Genomic DNA, 23,746 nt, shown 5'->3' on the forward strand with positions numbered 1-23,746 from the left:
CTCAGCTACAATCGGGCAGAAGGCGGGGTACACCCTGGACAAGTCGCCACCTCATCGCAGGGCCAACACAGATAGACAGACAACATTCACACTCACATTCACACACTAGGGCCAATTTTTAGTTTTGCCAATCAACTTATCCCCAGGTGCATGTCTTTGGAGGTGGGAGGAAGCCGGAGTACCCGGAGGGAACCCACGCAGTCACGGGGAGAACATGCAAACTCCACACAGAAAGATCCCGAGCCCGGGATTGAACCCAAGACTACTCAGGACCTTCGTATTGTGAGGCAGATAGCAATACATATCATAATTCTACGCCAAAATAGACTGTTGCAAAATAGTTAAATTAGCAAAAAACAGGCAAACGATTGGGTAGCGCTTATCAGACATATACGTTATCAAATAATGATACATATATTTCAACGGCAAAATAGACTGTTGCAAAATAGTTGACAAAAGGAGTAGAAAACAGGCGAAGAATCGGGTTGGGTTTATCTGACATAAACATCAATAGCAATATGAGTCATAATTCTACGCCAAAATAGATGGTTGCAAAATAGTTAACAAATTAGCAAAGAAACAGGCGAACAATTGGGTTGTGTTCATCCGACATATACTGTAAGTCATCAAATAACGATACGCATCATAATACTAAGCCAAAATAGACAGTTGCAAAACAGTTAAATTAGCAAAAATGACAGGCGAACGACTGGGTTGTGTTTATCCGACAAACGTTATCAACTAACGATGCATATCATATTTATACGCTAAAATAGACAATTTCAAAATAGTTGCCAAATTAGAAAAAAAACAGGGCGAAGGATCGTGTTTCGTTTATCTGACATAAACATCATCAAATAGTGTTACGCGACATAACACTATGCCAAAATAGACGGTTGGAAAACAGTTGACATACGAGCAGAAAACTGGCGAAAGATCAGGTAGCATTCATCCGACCAGAAATCATTAAAAAGAGATACACGTCATAATTCTACATCAAAATAGACGGTGGCGAAATAGTTGACAAATGAGAAAAAAAAACAGGCGATTAATCAGATTGTGTTCATCCGACATATGTTTTGATACATGATACATATAATTGAACGTCATAGACGGTTGCAAAATATTTGCCAATTGAGCAGAAAACAGATGAATAATCGGGTTGCGTTGAACTGACCAGAAGTCATCAAAAAGCGATACACGTCATAATTCTACATCAAAACAGACTGGGGCAAAATAGTTGACAAATGAGCAAAAAACAGGCGAACGATCGTGTTGCGTTTATCCAACCAGAAATTGAAAAAGTGATACATGTCATAATTCTAGGTCAAAATAGAGTGTTGCAAAATAGTTGATCAAAAAAATAGGCGAACGACCGTGTTGCGTTTATCCGACATATACTGTATGTGTACGTCATCAAATAGCGCTATACGTCATAATTCAACGGCAAAATAGACGCATGCAAAATAGTTAATAAATTAGCAAAGAAACAGGCGAACGATTGGGTAGCTTTTATCCAACATACGTTATCAATATACATATAATTCTACGCCAAAATAGACGAATGCAAAATAGTTGACAAATGAGCAGAAAACAGGCGAACGATCGGGTTGTGTTCATCCAACATATACTCTACGTCAAATACGCGTCATAATACTAAGCCAAAATAGACGGTGGCAAAATAGTTGACAAATGAGCAAATAAAAACAAGCAAACATTGAGGGAGCGTTTATCCGACATATAGGTTATCAAATAGCGATACATATCATAATTCAACACAAATAGTTGACAAATTAGTAGAAAACAGACAAATGATCGGGTTGCGTTTATCCGACAAAAGGTTATCAAATAGTGATACATATAATTCTATGCCAAAATAGACTGTTCCGAAATAGTTAAATTAGCAAAAAAAACAGGCGAACGACTGGGTTGTTTTTATCTGACATGTTATCAAATAACTATATCACATCACAATTCTACGTCAAAATAGACAATTGCAAAATAGTTGACAAATTAAAAAAAAAAACAGGCCAAGGATCGTGTTGCGTTTATCTGACAAACAACATCAAATAGTGTTACGCGACATAATACTATGCCAAAATAGACGTTTGGAAAACAGTTGACATACGAGCAGAAAACGGGTGAACGATCGGGTAGGCATTCATCCGACCAGAAATCATTAAAAAGTGATAGGCGTCATAATTCTATACCAAAAATAGACTGTGGCAAAATAGTTGACAAATGAGCAAAAAAACAGGCGATTGATCGGAATTTGTTAATTCAACATATATGTTAACAAATAGCGATATAATTGAACGTCATAAATAGACGGTTGCAAAATATTTGCCAATTGAGCAGAAAACAGGCGAACAACCGTGTTGCGTTCATCAGACCAGAAGTCATCAAAAAGCGATACACGTGACGTCATAATTCTACATCAAAACAGACTGTGGCAAAATAAATCAAATCAAATCAAATCAACTTTATTTATAGAGCACATTTAAAATTTACCACAGGGATTTGACAAATGAGCAAAGAAAAACAAAACAGGCAAACGATCGTGTTGCGTTTATCCGACATATACTGTATGTGTAAGTCATCAAATAGCGATTTAAGTCATAATTTAACGGCAAAATAGACGGATGCAAAATAGTTAAACTAGCAAAGAAATAGGCGAACGATTGGGTAGCGTTTATCCAACATATACATTATCAAATAATGAAACATATAATTCTACGGCAAAATAGACGAATGCAAAATAGTTGACAAATCGGGTTGCCTTCATCAGACATATACGTCAAATAATACGCGTCATAATACTAAGCCAAAATAGACGGTGGCAAAATAGTTGACAAATTAGCAAATAAAACGGGCAAACATTGAGGGAACGTTTATCCGACATTTAGGCTATCAAATAGCGATACATATCACAATTCTACGCCAAAATAGACGGTTGCAAAATAGTTGACAAATTAGAAAATAGACAAATGATCAGTTTGCGTTTATCCGACAAATGTTATCAAATAGTGATACATATAATTCTATGCCGAAATAGTTAACAAATTAGCAAAAAAAACCAGGCGAACGACTGGGTTGTGTTTATCCGACATACACATTGTCAAATAACTATACATATCATAATTCTACATCAATAGACAATTGCAAAATAGTTAATTACAAAAAAAACCAGGCGAACGATTGGGTTGCGTTTATCCGACATACGTTAACAAATAACGATACACATAATTCTACACTAAAATAGACAATTGCATAATAGTTGACGAATGAAAAAACAGGCGAAGGATCGTGTTGCGTTTATCTGACATAAACGTCATCAAAAAGCATCACTAGACATAACACTATGCCAAAATAGACGGTTGGAAAACAGTTGACATACGAGCAGAAAATGGGTGAACGATTGTGTTAGCATTCATCCGACCAGAAATCATTAAAAAAGCGATGTGCATCAAAACTCTACATCAAAATAGACTGTAGTTGTTGACAATAGAGCAAAAAACAGGCGAACGATTGGATCGTGTTCATCCGACATATACGCTATCAAATAGCGATACATATCGCAATCGAACGTCATAAATCAACGGTTGCAGAATAGTTGACAAATGAGCAAAAAAAAAAAAAACAGGTGAAGGATCGTGTTGCGTTCATCCGACCAGAAGTCATCAAAAAACTGATAAGCATCAAAATTCTATGCCAAAATAGACTGTTGCAAAATAGTTGACAAATGAGAAAAAAAACTGGGGAACGATCGTGTTGCGTTTATCCGACATACGTTATCAAATAGCGATACATATCACAATTGAAAGTCATAAATCGACGGTTGCAGAATAGTTAACAAATGAGCAAAAAAAACAGGTGAAGGATCGTGTTGCGTCGATCCGACTAGAAGTCACCAAAAACCGATACGCGTTCTACGCCAAAATAGACGGTTACAAAACAAACAAGTGAACATATGTTAATGTCCCACCACTCCTGTCGCCGTCTGCTCGTTCACACGTTTTTCGGAGCAGACGTAGCAAATGTCCCACAAAATGCTTGCCTTTTTCCTTCTTAATCTTCTACGTGCAACATATCCATTCCGAAAATGTTGACTGATTGCACAAAATCCTTGAGCTATCCACAAATGTGCCACGACTGAGACCTACCCGAATCGGGCCCATGTTTACTTCACGTCTGCACGCATTTACATTCGACATTTCTTTTGTTAATGTAAAAGACTACGTTGAAAGATCGGATTTGGCGAGAAATCCAAACTGGGCATCCTACCCCGCGCTGTGAGAGACTGTTTCCTGCTAAATCTTTCGTCGCACATCCCTTCCCACGCGAGGAACAAATGTTTTCTTGGCTCTCTCGCACGTTACACCAACAAAAGTCAAAGTCGGGTCAACTGAGGTGGCCTTGAAACATCAACACCTCCGCGGGTCAAAGCACCTGGCAGTCCAAACTCGTTATCACATTCCATTTTCTATCTACTAATGGAGGGAGTTTCATCTGTGGATTGAAATTCTTGGTCAGGGTGAAGAGCGGATGTGCAGCTCCAGTTCGACGAAACTAATGAGGGACCGTGACGTTTAATCTTTGGCGCTTGCAATTGCACCACCTGTGGTTGCATATAAATAGCCTCATTAGTATTTGATATGGCCATGGGCATCCTAATCCTCCCTTATCTGTTCTTCAAGATGAACCCCAGAGCTGAACCCAGAGAGGCTTTTTAATTTCACAGGCAGCTCCTTCAGATAACATCTGCAACCAGGAGGCTTAAACGTTTACTATAGTGCAGGGGTCGGGAACCTTTTTGGATGAGACAGCCATGAAGCCCGATTATTTGAAAATGTATTTCCACGATATTTTGAACACTGAAACCAACTAAATGTTTTAGACTTTTCCTTGAGGAAATGTTATTATTGCATTTCAGACAGACTGCAGAACCCGTTCTCTCCACAATTCCGAGGCATTGACCCTTTTCAAAAAGGGTTTTTATCCACAAACTATGGAACGGAATATTTAATTGAAAGGTGAGACGTTTAGTTCATTGATTGAAACTTTTATTAGTAGATTGCACAGTACAGTACATATTCCGTACAATTGACCACTAAATGGTAACACCCAAATAAGTTTTTCAACTTGTTTAAGTCGGGGTCCACGTTAATCAATTCATATAGCTGCGGTTGGCTCAAGCCTTGCCTCCGGCCTCCCTAGCCGGAACTCAAACGGTAGAGACTGATGGGTGGCTTAAAAGTAGGGACATAGACCCATTTTCGTGAAAAAAGTATTCAATCGGCCATTGCTGATTGAATACAACCGCGGATTCCGTCTGGTCCCCCGGCTGACAAGTGGCTAGCAGCTAATTATGTGTCTCCATACACAGTGTGGAGCCACCAAGTTAAAAGTAATCACCTCCACTGCGGCAAATTGCATTTCTTAGTATTTTAAGTATCATTATAAAGTATCATTACCACTGGAGGACGAGGCTAAACATGTTACCAGTTTTTGAAATAACGGTGTTATATAATAACAATGTGAGCAACTCTGTTACATTTACTAGTAACAAGTAATTAATTGCTGTAAATTCCTACTTTTTCCCTATGCTTTGAACTCTGCAGCTTTCAAAACGTTGCGGTTTTTTTTTTAATGCAAACAGTTAAAAAAACAAAAAACAAGCAAACACGTTATCTTTTGGACGAGTTTGCTCACTGCAGGTGCTCAAGTGGCTGCATTGTCCTGTTTGTTGCTACTTCAACTGGAAGTAGCAACGCCATTCCTTCTTCTAGCATTTCAACTCGTATGGAGTCTCCATTCATCACTCCAAGCAACGTTTGTAAGTTTTACAATATAACTAAAACAATTCGTACTTACTAAACCGTACCATGTGGGATGTCTGTAAGAGTGTGTGCATATTTGTACGTGCTATCCTAATGTAATCAAGCTAGCAGCGTTTGCATTAGCTAATATACTAACACGTTTGAGTGTCTGTTAGTATTTATAATTTACGAACTTCTTTTTGTATGGTTTCTGTTTCACAAATCCCTCAGTAAATTCACCAAAATGTCACCATGGAGTTATCGAATCTGTTAAGCTGATTGGAGAGCTAGCTTCCGCAGCTAGTAGGTCCATGATGACTTCAGTTTTGTTTGATCAACCGTTTTACAGACACAGTTTGGAAACAATTAGAAAAAAAAGGTATGTAAATTAAAATTTACAAAATATTTGTGTAAATAACTAATTTCACAATGTATATATCTGCAGCAGATAGTCCAGTGAGGCTAATATATGGAAAATATGTTTTATATAATGTTTTCTTAAAAATTTTATTGGGTGCGGCTTATATATCAGTGAGCTCTATAATCCGAAGAATACATTAAAATTACCTTTATGTACGTTTTTCTTTTTTAAACAGTTTACTGAATTTTTTGACAAATGCGTGACTAGGATGTCGAAAGCCGGGGATCGAACCAGGAACCCTCAGGTTGCTAGCACGGCCGCTCTCCCAACCGAGGAATGCTGTCCCGAATCAATATCAAATAGGGGGAGGCAACATCACAGCAAACATGTAATACACATACATGCACCACTACTACTACTACAAGAGAATAATGAACAACAAATCAGTGATTGAAGGGACCATCTGCGTAAAGGTATGTTTTTTTTTCTTGGTGCATGTAACGGATCAATTGAACATACATTATTTCTTATGGGAAAAATAATTTTGATGAACCTTTTGAAATGAATTACTGAGCAACAGAGGTGGGACCAAGTCATTGCTTTGCAAGTCACAAGTAAGTCTCAAGTCTTTACCCTCAAGTCTCGAGTCAAGTCCCGAGTCAAGACAGGGCAAGTCCGAGTCAAGTCCAAAGTCAAGACTGGAAAGTCTCAAGTCAAGTCCCAAGTCCTGCATTTTGAGTTTCGAGTCCTTTCAAGTCATTTAACCACAGACTAATATATTTACACAGATTGTGTATGCTTTTAAAACGCTGTATTAATTTATTAAAACAAGTGCATTTGAAATTGCAGGGAAAAAGATAGTGCTGACATTGCACTTCAAAATAGCACTATTAACCAGTCATTTTAAACATGTAACTCATTCCTTTACAGAATAAACACATTTGAAAAAAAACAAGTGCAACTGTACTTATTTGCACAAAAGTGTTAACATTGTATTTCCATGGCATATTGCATTGTAACTAGTTCCACAGCAGTTTCTATCCTGTTCTTACCTTATCTCATTGATCTCATCTCATACTGTATGTGTGTTTATGTGTGCGTACACATGAAAAACATAACAAATATATGAACATAACAATGAACAGAGTTGTACTTTTTAGATGTCAGGACCCTATGCAATATGTACACATATTCTTAATATAGTATACATTTTAACTGACCTTTATTTGACTATGTTTGTCTTTTTGTAGGTGGCTAAAATACGCGGTGCTGCTGACTGCCGTCTAACGTTACGTTACTGTGTGTGATACATTGACTAACTTTACGTTACTGTGTGTGATACATTGACTAACGTAATGTTACTGTGTGTGATACATTGACTAACGTTACGTTTCTGTGTGTGATGCATTGACTAACGTAACGTTATGTATAGGTACCTCATGAAACCCTGCTTAAAAAAAAATCAATTGACAAAAAGTATGAATAAGGTAGCAAACTGCAGTGGACGCAACAGATTGTCGTGTTTGCAATGACATTATAACCATAGACATCTTATAAGTAGACGCAGCATTGGTTGCTGTGACGTGAGCAATTTGGCCGCCATCTTGAAGTGGTGATGAGGAGCCGGCGAGCAGCCTAAACTGACAGATGACAGGTAGAAAACAAAGATGCCGGGCTGGTGTTCAGCGTTTTCCTGCTCAAATGAGCGGACTGTTGAAAATAGGAATCGGGGGATTACTTTTCACAAGTGAGATTTAACATTAACGTACTATTGGTTGTATTTTATGAAAATAATATTACCACAGAGTTGAGAAGGATCAAAGATCTTCAATATTTGTATGTGAAAATCACAAAGAAATATTCTGGGGGAGGATGACCCCCCTACAGGGGTTTGGTTTACAAACTTTCAGCCCCACCTAAAACAAAATTCACCAGCCACTACTGATTATGATGCATTCTCATTTTAGGCAAGATATAAGATAATACTTTCTTAACAGTATAATTGTAACCAGGAATCAGTCTTCAAGTAACAATATTCAAATACTAACATTGTTGGGTTAAACAGAATTTGGTTTTATTCTGAATCCAGTGAAACAGATTGGTGGTTTTAGCTGATATGAAGACTTTCAGGTGTTTATATATGTTTAAGTATTTGGCAGATGCTTTTATCCAAAGCGACTTACATAAAATAATACATATAAAACAATCACTGCAAACATGATCATTTAAGGGAAGAATGTAATAGAAAATATCAATACAAAGTGTCAAGACAGAATAAACTCTCTGCTGCTGCAGCAACAGAGATACAGTCTATAGGTCCCTAAGATATATAGATATCTAATGTATTCATACATTGTTTATGTAGGATACACGCATATGTATATATAACCTAATCATATTGTTTCTTCAACTTAAAAATAGCTTACCGTTTTTTCCCCCCTTCTCTGGGATTATATTCCCAGTTTTGATCTCGGACGTCTGGTCACTTAAGCGTATAAGAATATTATATTACTGTTAAGCAAACTATGAATAATAAAACACGCCACAACATGTGTCTGTTATCATAGCTACACGTATGACAAAAAAAGGGTGAAAATCAGTGGTATTCAGTGAGGTAAAATGAATTAAATGCGCTGACAGTTCATTGCTCCTGCCAAATTAATTGCACTGAGTGGAGCGGATCACCACTCCAAGATGGCGGCCACGCGCCTCGTCTGCGCCAGTAGGCAGTAGCGCTCGATGCTGCGTCTACTTATAAGATGTCTATTGTTATAACGTTAGCAGTGAGTTTGCAGCCTCACTGATTTAACTACACAGCAAATAAAAGTCACGTTACTTAGCCAATAAACGTTATCTTACATTCAAAACTTACCCTCCTTTGTGCAACTTCAAATGTCGAACGAAGTTGGAAGTTGTTGCGTCTCCGTCTGTAATATTCGCAGAGGTGGGACCAAGTCATTGTTTTGCAAGTCACAAGTAAGTCTCGAGTCTTTGCCCTCAAGTCCGAGTCAAGTCCCGAGTCAAGACAGGCAAGCCCCGAGTCAAGTCCAAAGTCAAGACTGGAAAGTCTCAAGTCAAGTCCTAAGTCCTGCATTTTGAGTTTCGAGTCCTTTCAAGTCCTTTTAACCACAGACTAATATATTAACACAGATTGTGTATGCTTTTCAAACGCTGTATTTATTTATTAAAACAAGTGCATTTTAAATTGCAGGAAAGAAAATTGTGCTGACATTGCACTTTATAATAGCACTATTAACCAGTCATTTTAAACATTAACTCATTCCTTTACAGAACAAACACATTGAAAAATAAAGTGCAAATGTACTTATTTGTACAAAAGTGTTAACATTGAAAAAACATGACATATACGTGAACATAACAAAAAAGTTGTACTTTTTATATGTCAGGGCCCTATGCTGCATTGCATTTGCAAAAGACCAAATTAGCCAAGAGTCTGTCAGTCATTTGTGCACGATGGGGGCGTAGTATGATGCCACCATGGCTGAAAACTCGCTCCACTGGAGCACTGGAGGCAGGCACTGCCAAGACTCTCATGGCCACTCGGAACAGTGAAGGAAGAGTCTTCATGTTCAATGCCCAGAACAAAAGGGGGGAGAGAGTTGTTTTGGGTTGGTGCACTACTTGTAAGTGTATCTTGTGTTTTTTATGTTGATTTAATTAAAAAAAGAAAAAAAAAGAAACATTTCTTGTGCGGCCCGATACCAATCGATCCACGGACCAGTACCGGGCCGCGGCCCGGTGGTTGGGGACCACTGAGGTAAACAACCAACAGTATGTCAGAAAGCTAGCTAAAACGGTACACATATTCATAATATAGTATACATTTTAACTGACCTTTATTTTACTATTTTTGTCTTTTTTTAGGTGGCTAAAATACGCGGTGCTGCTGACCGCCGTCTAACGTTACGTGTGATATATTGACTAACGTAACCCTGCTTGAAAAAAATCACTGAACAAAAAGTATGAATAAGGTAGTGAACTGCAACAGATTCCCGTGTTTGCAATAACGTTATAACATTAGCAGTGAGTTTACAGCCTCACTGATTTAACTACACAGCAAATAAAAGTCACGTTACTTAGCCAATAAACGTTATCTTTCATTCAAAACTTACCGTTCTTTGTGCAACTTCAAATGCCGGACGAAGTTGGAAGTTGTTGCCTCTCCATCAGTAAATTTCGAACCGCATGTGTTGCATACTGCAAACCGTTTTGTGTTGACCACCTCGTAATTTTTATACCCAAACAAAATTATTTTAGGTATCATTTTTTGTTCACTGGCGTGTGGTTTGGACATGTCTTCTTCCTTGGTTGTCCTGCAATTTGATTGGATGAATGCTGTGTGATGAAAACAAAGTAGATCTATTTTGATTGGCTGTTGTACTGAGACCACACCAGCTGACACACGCAACTCTGATAGACGAGTACACAATGAAAAATACGGAGCGCTCCCGAATAACTTTTTCATCTTTGGGTTTTGGGGAAAGTAGCAAGTCATGTCAAGTCATGTCAATTCAAAAGGCTCAAGTCCAAGTGAAGTCACAAGTCATTGATGTTAAAGTCTAAGTCGAGTTGCAAGTCTTTTTACATTTTGTCAAGTCGAGTCTAAAGTCATCAAATTCATGACTCGAGTCTGACTCGAGTCCAAGTCATGTGACTCGAGTCCACACCTCTGAATATTCGAACTGCGTGATTTGCATACGGCAATTCGTTTTTTGTTGACCAAGTCGTAGTTTTTATACCCGAACGAAACCAACTTTAACATAATTGTTTATCACTGGCACGTTGTTGGACAACTCTTAAGAGTTCAAATCAAATTGCAGGACAACCAATGAACAATTGTTCATTGGTTGTCCTGCAATTTGATTGGATGAATGCTGTGTGATGAAAACAACGTAAATCTAATTTGATTGGCTGTTGTACTGACAGCACACCAGCTGACAGGAATAACACGCTGATAGACAGACGAAGAAAATGAAAAATACGGAGCGCTCCCAAATAACGTTTTAAGCTTTGGATTTTGGGGAAAGTGGCAAGTCATGTCAAGTCATGTCAAGTCAAAAGGCTCAAGTCCAAGTGAAGTCACAAGTCATTGATGTTAAAGTCTAAGTCGAGTTGCAAGTCTCTTTACATTTTGTCAAGTCGAGTCTAAAGTCATCAAATTCATGACTCGAGTCTGACTCGAGTCCAAGTCATGTGACTCGAGTCCACACCTCTGCTGAGCAAGCCCTGTATTTGGGATAAATGCACCAGGGCTGGGCTTTAAAACGAGTTTATTGTTAGTAGATATCAATAAAATAATGCGTTCAATAAAGCGTTCCATCATTTTTTTCCCTCTTTGTCGGAAGAAAGCGAAAGTTGCGAAGCAAGGTTGTTGCATGAACAGAGGCTCTCTGCTAACCGAGCAAGGCAGGAAGTGATCGCTAACAGCCAGGTAACAGTATCAATTATCAAGTTTGCTTGTCTGGTGGTTGATTCTCTTCATGGAGTGAGAAGAAAAGTCATAATGAAGAAATTGTGGATAGAAGAGGAAAAGTCACCTTGACAGTTTTTTGGATTTTTCAAAAAAGGGACCAATGTGGTCTGTAAATGATGCAAGAAAAGACCGCTAATACCACACCTCCTTAGCCTCCCTCACCCTTTAGAGCACAGCTGTAACTTCCTGGCACGAAACCTGCAGAAAATAGTTATTCTCAGGGTTTCTCTATGTTTACATTTTCACTATTTTCTTATACTTTATGAAGCATTTTACATATTCTTTATGTTTGGACCTTCATTTTAATACTGTTTACCATTTGGTTTACATTGAGTGTTTTCCATGCTTGTGTTGACATTTAATTTCTGCCTCCATACCTGAGGGGATTATAATCAGTGGAAGGTTACTTTTGAAATAAAAATGTTTACATTTAATATATGTTTCTCAATAATTCATAAAATAATTATCAATATCGACTGTTTTAACATACATCGAGATACAGTTTTCAGTCATAAGGCACTCACAACATACTATCTAATGATAACACTCGGGTATTTTTCTTTTTTCATGCAGAGCAATGTGGTCACCAAAATATCATAAAAATAGTAAATATTGTCAATCAACAGCTCTCTGAGTCGTGATGCAGCTCTTGCTCTGGATTTCCCGAGAGTTTTTACTGAGGTTGCCCTTCTCGGCCCCGATATATCCCCACATCTGTAAATAATACATGGGCGAGTGGGAGGAGTTACGAGCTTCACATTCCATCCAACGTCCCTTTCAACTTTGACCTAAAAGCTGTCAGCGATCCAAAGACTACCAAAAAAGTATTTTCCCGGACTGATTGGAGTTTACCCAGTGAAGCAACAGCAGCAGCTGTTCAGCCCTCCAAAATAAACTGCAGCAGACCGCATGGTGGCCACTCTTAGACGATGTTTACATGACGGCTTAACAACATTCAGCGGCGCAGATTGCTAGGAAAACATCCTCTTTGGGCGTGAAAGCCATGTGATAAGAGTGGAGGCACGGTGGGAAGCCTGGCATTTAGAATAGACCCTACTCCAAGGGAGGCAGCTCTTGGAGAGCCAAGGGTGTCTGACTGATGGATTATTGTTTATCCCTTTGCATCTACTATTGGACGAATAGGATTATCAGCAGTGAGAATATTACATGCAAAAAAAAATGGCTGTTTGTTTTTTTTAGACATGGCGTGAACTCCAGAGCTCCAAAAGATAAATAGTCTTTGTAGCGTTCGGTAACAGGGACACTTCAGAATGACCTGATTCATTTGCACTAATTAGGAACTAATGATGCAAACTTCTTAACCATCCCAATAACCAAACCTGGAGGAACAGAGGTTTCGGTGTTGCCGCCCACTACTTGTGCAACACTTTGGCTACACATCTGTGACACCGCCTGCCGACACTACCAAGATTAATTTAAATACACAACTGTTGCGCGCACCTTTTAATTTATGGCATTTTTAATCCTTCACCTTGGTTAATATATCACATTATATTGTATTCTTGCTTTCTGAATGCATTTTTAAACTGCATATGTTCAGTTCCCTTTGATTTTTTTTAAGCTTTATTTATTAAATTCACTATTTCATACACTCATTTGTTTACCATGTAAAACTTGTTTTAGTTTTAGAAAAGGGCTCAATAAATTGTATTTTTTATTTTTTATTTTTTTTAAATCATCTTCTGTGGTCATTTTACACACATACTTGTATAAATATACATGCACATATAGTACATTTATAGCAATACACATACATCTATACATACAGTACATATATGCATACACATATACACATATATTGCAATACACATATATGCATACATACACACACAGTATACGGACATTGATACGCTACAATATCAGCACAAGTCATAGTAGATACCTTTAACAGTGTAAAATGTTAGAAAAGGTTTGCTCCAGTAAAATTAGTCAAACAGAGAACATTGGTAGGTGTAAACAAACACTAGCCTGTTTATTGTTAACCATCTGGAATGAACATATTCAGTCTTTAAATAGAAGTGGGGTGGTAACTATTTTTTGGCGACATCCAGCGGCCACCATAATTCATGAAGTTATTTAGCTCATGACGGCGTGAACTTGAACAATGCGGACACGTTTGTTACTGGATACTTTAACAACTTTGTATGTGTAAGTAATATGCAACTGTAATTATTTGATATTGACAAACATGCTGTTGTACACTGCAATATTGTTCAAATATTATCACGGATGTCTAGCTTGTGTGCTATTGTGCGCTAGGCTGTTGTGTAGCTGCTATCTCCGAGTAGGCTATAGCCTAGCATGTTTAGCTTTTGTAAAGGACTTGACTAAAATATAAGAAAAGACCAACCTTGTGGGCTTATTGACATTGCTTATGACATAACAGGGTTAACGTTAGCATATGCGCAGCTAAAACTAGAAGTGTCCCGATAAAACATTCACTTCCGGTACGATACCGATACTGGATCCTAGAGTATTGGCCAGCAGGGCCGGCCCGTGGCATAGGCCGTATAGGCAAATGCTGAGGGCGCCGTCCATTAGGGGGCGCCACGCCAGTGCCACAAATGTTGGAGAAAAAAAAAAGAAAAAAAAAGCTGGTACTATTATTTCTAAATACAACAAATAATCCCACGTTAATTAAAATGCAAAGTAAAGCCTATTTAATAGAAATATTATTTGTTACAACATTACGCCCCCCCCACCCCCCTCCCCCCGCACGGTGCGCCCCCTCCCTTCCCGTATCATGACTCTTTTTGGACGTCACCACATCAAAAAATCAACACAAGATGTCAAAACGGCCAAAACTGTCAGGTGCCCAGGGAAGAAACAAGAGAAAAGAAGAGGAGGAGAAACGAGAAAGGACAGAGGTAGCAGGTAGGTAACGTTAGCCTACATGAAATTATTTGTCTGTTACAGAATGTGATAGTAACCTGGCTTTTTAGCATTAAGCTAATGTTACATGATTCGGCAATTGCTAATCAATAAATAGCTAGTTCTGTTTTAACGTCGGGTTAATATTGTGGAGGGGGCTAAATTGTTATGGACAATAATAATGTAACGTTAGGTAATTACAGTACTCCCACCTTACATTCCTCAGGGACATTTGTATTAGATCTTTTAAGCAGGTGTTTTTGTTTACATTGTTATTGCCTTCTGGTTAGCTAATGTTTGCCCTGCAGGTAATAGTCACTTTTCCATCCCTTTATATATTAGGTATAGTTGTAAGTAAAAAAAAAAAGGTCAAAGACAAAGCTATTCGGTTTCTTGTGAGTATATACACTCCACTGCCGTTGTGGGGGGGCGCCACCTAAAATCTTGCCTAGGGTGCCAGATTGGTGAGGGCCGGGCCTGTTGGCCAGTGTAGTATTGATCCGATCAACACAAATCATACACAATCGAGTGAAATCAATCTGACAGAACAATGGTAGATATAAAAAGCACTAACCTATTTATCATTAACTGTCTGGAATGGACGTATGCCGTCTTTAAGTTGAAGTGGAGTGGTAATAGTTTTTTTGGTGACACCTACTGGTCACAATAATTCATGCAGTTATGCTTAGAGACAGTAAATTGAATGATGCACACATGTTTGTTAAAGGATTCTTCTTTGAGACTTTGTATGTGTAAATAATATGAGACTATACTTGTTTATATTGACAAATGTGCTGTTTTACACTGCAATATTTTATGAAATTAATTATATAGCACTTTCATGTGTCTCAAAGCGCTTCACATTGAGAAACTCATACAATGAAGCATGGTGGTGGTAAGCTAAATGTGTACAAGTGCGGGTGGTATTGGAAACAAAGTGGGTAAAGGGTCTTGCCCAAGGACCCAACGGCAGTGACTTTAGGATGGCGGAAGCGGGAATCGAATCAGGAACCCTCAAATGTTTGGATGGTTGCTCTAAACAAGTGTTTAACCATAGGGCCCATTGTTGGGCCACGAACGCCCCTAAAGGACTGCCAAAAATATCTCTCAGCTGTGGTCCGTAATACACTTTTCCACCACATTTGGCAGTAATGACAAAATCAGTCTGGAGCTAAAATCAAGGAGTTTCTTAAGCGCAAAAATTATGACGTAAGTGGTGAAGCAGTATTTTCACTTGCACTTTTTCCATTTTATTGACCCTTTAGTTAAGAAACGTTCATTATTAATTTAGTTTATTTTAGCACAACATAATTGTATTCGTCGTTAGTTATGATTCTCTTCTTATGCAGTATATACTTATTTTTCTAATCAGCCTGATCTAAGGTTTATGTGGTAAATAAATCATATTTATGGTTAACACATGCCTTCATATCATTTGACAAGGTTGACAGAGTAAGATTACTAAATCAGTGTTAATATTTGAGTGGGCCCCGGGCCCCATCTGTAGTGGAAAACTTGGGCCCCGAGGTCAAAAAGGTTAAGGACCCTTGCTCTAAACCGCTGAAATACATTTATTATGTATGTTTAGCTTGTATATTATTGTGTGCTTAGCTGTTACGTAGCTGCTAGCTACTCGTAGCTGATAGCTTAGCACAGGCCTATTTAACTCTTGGGCCACATCCGGCCTGGCAAATAGGCTTGATGAAACCATTCAAACTAGGGTTGATCATGTATGCAGTGCTCTCATCTCCCTGCAGGAGGCAGCAGTGAGGCATATGTGTCACAGTGAAGCAACAGTGGGGTGAGTAGAAGAAGACTACTCATTCAACCCGGAAAAAAAAAATCTAAATTAATTGCGAAAATCTGACTTAACAACGACTGGCCAACAAAGTATGAAGCACTCGAGTCATTGTTTCCTGTGGGACCTTTTTAAGTGACATTGATCCAGACAAGCAGCAACAATGGTAGAAGCGTCATAAAGAAACTGGGTAAACATTTGTAAGTAGATATTGTGCATAAAGATATTTAGTTGGTTTTGTATTGAAATTGCTGACTTTGTGATGTCTTTTGTATTCATGGTCGTGTTGTCTGGGAATAACTGCCGATCAAAGCTAGCTTAATACATGTAGCGCTAAATTTGACCAGTAGAAGGCGATAACGCTGCACTTTAGGTTTAATTGTGTTGAGTCACATTCATTGTGCGCAATGTTTGATGTTTAATTTGTATATGTGTAAACATCTGTAGTTTGTGTGAATGTATTTTATCGATGTAAAATACACAATGGACATTATGTCAAATACAGGTAAAAGCCAGTAAATTAGAATATTTTGAAAAACTTGAAATCTCCATCTCCATAGAGCAGGTCAGCAGCAGGAAGCATGAAGTGCTCTAAAACTTGCTGGTAGACGGCTGCGTTGACCCTGGATCTCAGGAAACAGAGTGGACCGACACCAGCAGATGACATGGCACCCCAAACCATCACTGATGGTGGAAACTTTACACTAGACTTCAGGCAACGTGGATCCTGTGCCTCTCCTGTCTTCCTCCAGACTCTGGGACCTCGATTTCCAAAGGAAATGCAAAATTTGCATGGTTGGGTGATGGTTTGGGGTGCCATGTCATCTGCTGGTGTCGGTCCACTCTGTTTCCTGAGATCCAGGGTCAACGCAGCCGTCTACCAGCAAGTTTTAGAGCACTTCATGCTGTGGACCAGCAGCACGCACAATCATGTGTGCTTACGGATTGTATCCCTTGCAGACTGTATTGATATATATTGATATATAATGTAGGAACCAGAATATTAATAACAGAAAGAAACAACCCTTTTGTGTGAATGAGTGTGAATGGGGGAGGGAGGTGTTTTGGGTTGGTGTACTAATTGTAAGTGTATCTTGTGTTTTTTATGTTGATTTAATAAAAAAACAAAACAAAACAAAAACGATACTGATAATAAAAAAACGATACCGATAATTTCCAATATTACATTTTAACGCATTTATCGCCGATAATATCGCCTGGCCGATATTATCGGACATCTCTAATGGTGATATCAATATAATTTATTCCACGTTAAAATGACCAAACGCCGCTTATTTGTTGTGTTCCTTGTCCCCCCTCCTCCATGGGCTACTAAACCCCTCCCTTTCCTCCTTCCAAGACATGCTTGCACGTATGGGAACATCCATGATTGGTCGGTCGTTTACTATGATGAGTCACGATTGGTTAGGGTCAGGCCAATCAGAGGCAAGATAGGGCGGGTCATCGAACCAGGAAGATAATTCGCAAAGTACCTGCCTACAAATTTATTTTTGTTATATTTGCATAGCTAGGTCATTTATTTTAAGTAGAAATAATATTTTTCCATTTTATTTATGTTATGCAATTATGTGATACTTAAATAGTTTATTTTCTGTTAATACCCATCTGGACTAACTGGGTTGATACAAGTATTTACAGTACAGTTGTCATTCACTTCAATTTCACTGAATATCGCTCAAAAATGAATATCTTTATATGTATACTTTCACCAGAAAATATATTGAATTCAAGTAAAAATAAGTTAAAAAAAAGTATACCAATGATTGTCACACACAGATTAGGTGTGGTGAAATTAACCTATTTGACCCATCCCCATATTCACCCCTGGGAGGTGAGGGGAGCAGTGAGCAGCAGCAGTGGTCACGCCCGAGAATATTTTTTGGGGTTTTAACCCCCAATTCCAACCCCTCGATGCCAAGTGCCAAGCAGGGAGGTAACGGGTCCCATTTTTATCGTCTTTGGTATGACTCGGCCGGGGTTTGAACTCACGACCTATCGATCTATTTATCCCGACATACTTTTTCGTCCATGTCGCCCAGCCCTACAATGCGGTATATAGTCATCATCAGGAGAGTTAAAGTAAATACCTGATGAGTATGGCCACGCCGACATCATCACACTTCAGGTAGACCTTTGCCCAGGAGTCCTGGATCATCACCCTCTCCTTGTCTGTCAGCGGACTCGGTCGCTCCAGGTGGTCCACCTCTCCCTCTCCTTGCATCCTCTCCATCTAACAACAACAACAACATGCAGAAATATATCCGTCCCTGCCAAAAATAAACACTCCCTTTCTACCTTTTCCTGGTGAAAGAGCGCGAGGAGGGCGATCGAGCTGCTTCCCTTTCCCCGCTTTAGGAGAATGTTTGCTCCCCGGCACTAGATCTCTGCTGAGCGATATAGTGTGAGTGAGGAGCGGGCTGAGAAAACACAAGAAAACACACGCAGAGAACAAGGAGGAGCTTCTGTACTCTCGCTTTCACGCTCTCCCTCTCCTGTCCTCCCCTCTGCCCACCTCACTTGCTGTTTGATGAAAACATGATGAGATAGAAGTTGCACACACACAAAAAAAATACAAATAAAATCCTCTGTCAGGGATACAATGTGAGATTACTCCAAGACGCATCCTTGACAGTTCAGGAGATTAACCTGGAATCATATCCAATCCCATGCAAAGCCCCTACCGACGTAAACGTAAAAGCACACCTAAATTAAACAGTCTGAGAGAAATAGGACAGGCTTTAGTTTAATTGGGCGTGTCCTTAGTTACACGTGGCGGCTAGAGGTGGGTAGTAACGCGCTACATTTGCCGGAGTAACTTTTCAAGAGGAGCCAGATGAGATGGTTCGGGCATCTGGTCAGGATGCTACCCGAACGCCTCCCTAGGGAGGTGTTTAGGGCACGTCCGACCAGTAGGAGGCCACGGAGAAGACCCAGGACACGTTGGTAAGACTATGTCTCCCGGCTGGCCTGGGAACGCCTCGGGATTCCCTGGGAAGAGCTAGACAAAGTGGCTGGGGCTTCCCTGCTTAGGCTGCTGCCCCCGCGACCCGACCTCGGATAAGCGGAAGAAGATGGCTGGATTGATGTACCGTATTTTTCGGACTATAAGTCGCAGTTTTTTTTCATAGTTTGGCCGGGGGTGCGACTTATACTCAGGAGCGAATTATGGTGCTTTCCCCCTCTTTACCCCGGTCCTTTTTCAAACGGCACTTCCAGTGCCGTTCGATTCCGGAGAGGGAGCCTGAGAAGAGCCAGATGAGATGGTTCGGGCATCTGGTCAGGATGCTACCCGAACGCCTCCCTAGGGAGGTGTTTAGGGCACGTCCGACCAGTAGGAGGCCACGGAGAAGACCCAGGACACGTTGGGAAGACTATGTCTCCCGGCTGGCCTGGGAACGCCTCGGGATTCCCTGGGAAGAGCTAGACAAAGTGGCTGGGGCTTCCCTGCTTAGGCTGCTGCCCCCGCGACCCGACCTCGGATAAGCGGAAGAAGATGGCTGGATTGATGTACCGTATTTTTCGGACTATAAGTCGCAGTTTTTTTTCGTAGTTTGGCCGGGGGTGCGACTTATACTCAGGAGCGACTTATGTGTGAAATTATTAACACATTACCGTAAAACATCAAATAATATTATTTAGCTCATTCACGTAAGAGACTAGACGTATAAGATTTCATGGGATTTAGCGATTAGGAGTGACAGATTGTTTGGTAAACATCTAGCATGTTCTATATGTTATAGTTATTTGAATGACTCTTACCATAATATGTTACGTTAACATACCAGGCACGTTCTCAGTTGGTTATTTATGCCTCATATAACATACACTTATTCAGCCTGTTGTTCACTATTCTTTATTTATTTTAAATTGCCTTTCAAATGTCTATTCTTGGTGTTGGGTTTTATCAAATAAATTTCCCCCAAAAATGCAACTTATACTCCAATGCGACTTATACTCCGAAAAATACGGTACTTGCCAAAGTCTTTTAGTGTAACGCTTTCTACTTTTGAGTATTTTTGAGAAGAAGAAACATTACTTTTACTCAGTCACATTGAGTTTTATTTCCTTACTTACACGTGACAGCCACAGGTTGGTAGTAACGCGCTACATTTACTCCCTGACATATGCTTGAGTAACTTTTTGGCTAAATTGTACTTGCCAGAGTAGTTTCAATGCAACGTACTTTTTACTTTTGAATATTTTTGAGGAGAAGAAATGATACTTTTACTCCGTCACATTGAGTTTCATTTTCTTACTTACACGTGACGGCCAGCGGTGGGTAGTAACACACTACATTTGCTGTAGTAACTTTTTGGATGAATTGCACTTGCCAGAGTAGTTTCAATGCAACATATTTTTTACTTTTGAGTCTTTTTGAAAATGAATGTTACTTCTCCGTCACATTGAGTTTAATTTCCTTGGTTACACGTGACAGCCAGAGGTGGGTAGTAACCAGTGACGTGCGGTGAGGTTCATGGCTGGTGAGGCACTGACTTCATCACAGTCAGATTTACAAACATATGAACCCTAAAGAGTATCTTATTCACCATTTGATTGGCAGCAGTTAACGGGTTATGTTTAAAAGCTCATACCAGCATTCTTCCCTGCTTGGCACTCAGCATCAAGGGTTGGAATTGGGGGATAAATCACCAAAAGTGATTCCCGGGCGCGGCGCCGCTGCTGCCCACTGCTCCCCTCACCTCCCAGGGGGTGATCAAGGGGATGGGTCAAATTCAGAGGACACATTTCACCACACCTAGTGTGTGTGACAATCATTGGTACTTTAACTTTACACATACAAACTGTAGCACACAAAAAAGCACATTTAATTAAAAAAACGTTATTATGGTCTTACCTTTACTTATAAATAAAGTCCATGCGCCGCTCCTTCTGAACAAAAGCATCGATAACTTGTTTATAGAAGTCTCTCTGTCTTGATGGAGATCTTCCTTTAATTATTACCTCCTGCTTCGATTGAAAGTCCAGTTTAGAAAACTGTTTTATTTTAGATATGTAATCCTCCATGTTGAAAGTCCAGGCGAGTATAAGTCGCACCCCCGGCCAAACTATGAAAAAAACTGCGACTTATAGTCCAAAAAATATGGTAGTAACCAGTGCTGGGTTAGTTACTGAAAACCAGTAACTAGTTACAGTTACAAGTAACTTTATTTCAAAAGTAACTCAGTTACTAACTCAGTTACTTACACCAAAAAGTAATGCGTTACTGTGAAAAGTAACTATTTAGTTACTTCTTTTTTTCTTCTTTTTTTTTTTTTAAAGCTCCCATTAATGCCCCTTTAGCCTTCATTTCAGTACTGTTATTGCACTGGAGAATAATACAATCTGTTGATCAACTTGACATGAATTTTTATTTTCCTTTTAACATAATTAATGAAAAACAGTGCAACATAAAAAGGCATTCCTCCTTTCTTTAAACTTGGACCAATGACCATTAATAAAAAAAACAAGTTAAAGTGCAACATAAGAAGGCACATCATCTTCCTTGAAACATAGGTAGTGAAATAAAGCCTGACATCTGGAGTGATGCTGCTGTCTTCCACACTTGGAGCCATGGATTGTAGAATCCTTGTTTTCAGTGGCCAGGATCATTGACACGGATGGTGAAGTTTCAGTGCTCAGTAGAGATGTAACACTTTTGAAGGGTTTAAGCACCTGGAGGACCTCCTCTGCCACTCCCACATCATCATCAGACAGGGTGACATTTGTCTTCAGGGTGTTGTGGGTCAATGCAGAGTATATAGCTGCCTGCTGCTCCAACATATCATAAGTGGAGTTCCACCTCGTTGGGACATCATGTATGAGCTTATGAGTAGGCGGCTTTAGCATTTCTTGCTTTGTCTTAAGCACATGAGCAGCTGTTGTGCTTGGGTGGAAGTAGGAAACCTCCTTCCTGATCCTCCTAAGGAGGCGCTTCATCCTATTGACTGAGATTCCCTTCTGTGATGCCAAATTCACTACATGTGCAAAGCACTTATCTGTGGTCCCAGCCCTGCCTCATTCACTGTAATTATTTGATTTTTGGCATTATCACGTGTGACTGGGATATCTTTATCTTCCATTCCTCCACTGCTTGTGTCAGTACCTGCGCAAGGTGACTCTCGTAGAGGAGGCGTGTCTTCTCATCTCCCAGTCGGCTGTGATGAAGTGAGCGCTTATAGTTCCCCTGGAGGTCCACCCGAAAAAAGGTTAAGTCCCTACCTTATGTCAAAAATGATTTACGACCTAGCTGTCAAAAATGATTTACGACCTAGCTGTCAAAAATGATTAACGACCTAGCTGTCAAAAATGATTAATGACCTAGCTGTCAAAAATGATTAATGACCTTGGGGTCAAAAGGTCAAAGGGGGGTGGGGTTATGGAAAGGTCAGAGGGAGAGGGAGGAGGGGGGATACACCTTGTGTCAGAAATGATTAATGACCGTGATACACCTTGTGTCAGAAATGATTGATGACCCTAGAAGAGGTGGTGGGGTTATGGAAAGGTCAGAGGGAGGGGGGTATGAGGAGTCCCACGAGTCCCGCAGCCGGCCTTGTGAACCCCGACAAAGGGAGGAGTGGTGGAGAAAAGTTGGAAAAGTGGTCAAAAGTCGTCAAAATGTTCAAAAATCACACGCGTAATAAACAGCATGTGCTCACACACACACACACACACACACACACACACACACACACACACACACACGCACACACACATATATATGTGAATGGGTTTGGTTATGACAAAGTATTTGTTAGTACGAGCGCCAAGAGGAAATGGAAAAGATGGAGAAACCCTTTGTTTTAGCAGCCATGATTAATGAAACGCCAGTTTCCATTTATAAAAATAATAAAACTTACCTGGCCGCTCCTCGCAAAAGTAGAGTTTTTTTGAAACGCACTCAAATTCCTCCAACCGAGTCTTTGCGTGACAAATGGTGCTTGAATGCTTACGGAATGGTTGGATCTTTTGGATATGTTTTCAAATATCAGACAGGAGATATTTGCTTGTTTCAGCTGAAAGAGAGAAGAGTCGAAAGCCCGATTAGTGAAATTGTACCCACGCACACACACACACACACACACACACACACACACACACACACACACACACACACACACACACACACACACACACACACACACACACACACACACACAACAATGGTGCACAGGAAGGTGTGGAAGAAGAGGAGATAAGACAGTCAAAAATGGTAAAAATACCTCTCAGGGTTCCAGTCCCACGAGTCCCGCAGCCTGCCTTGTGAACCCCAACAAAGGGAGGAGTGATGGAGAAAAGTTGGAAAAGTGGTCAAAAGTCGTCAAAATGTTCAAAAATCACGCGCGTAATAAACAGCATGTACT

The 23,746-nt window shown here is 39.8% G+C and overlaps 1 protein-coding gene across 3 annotated transcripts in view; it reads right to left on the reverse strand.

Moving 5' to 3' along the window:
- Window positions 1-23,746, reverse strand: part of LOC133620592 (cytoglobin-1-like) — a 64,711-nt gene that overhangs the window by 14,414 nt on the left and 26,551 nt on the right. Inside the window, exons 1-3 of one of the 3 annotated variants that reach the window (XM_061982181.2) lie at window positions 23,243-23,337; window positions 18,681-18,769; window positions 18,473-18,615 (exon numbers count right to left, since the gene is read on the reverse strand). In XM_061982181.2, the coding sequence (XP_061838165.1) occupies window positions 18,473-18,615 (143 nt within the window). In that variant the 5' untranslated portion in view covers window positions 18,681-18,769; window positions 23,243-23,337. Of the gene's footprint in view, window positions 1-18,472; window positions 18,616-18,680; window positions 18,773-23,242; window positions 23,338-23,746 lie in introns of those variants that run through there. The other 2 variants (XM_061982179.2, XM_061982180.2) reach the window with 2 other exon arrangements.

The sequence above is a fragment of the Nerophis lumbriciformis genome, linkage group LG24 (genome assembly GCF_033978685.3).
Source record: "Nerophis lumbriciformis linkage group LG24, RoL_Nlum_v2.1, whole genome shotgun sequence".
In the NCBI taxonomy this organism is placed as follows: Eukaryota; Metazoa; Chordata; class Actinopteri; order Syngnathiformes; family Syngnathidae; genus Nerophis; species Nerophis lumbriciformis.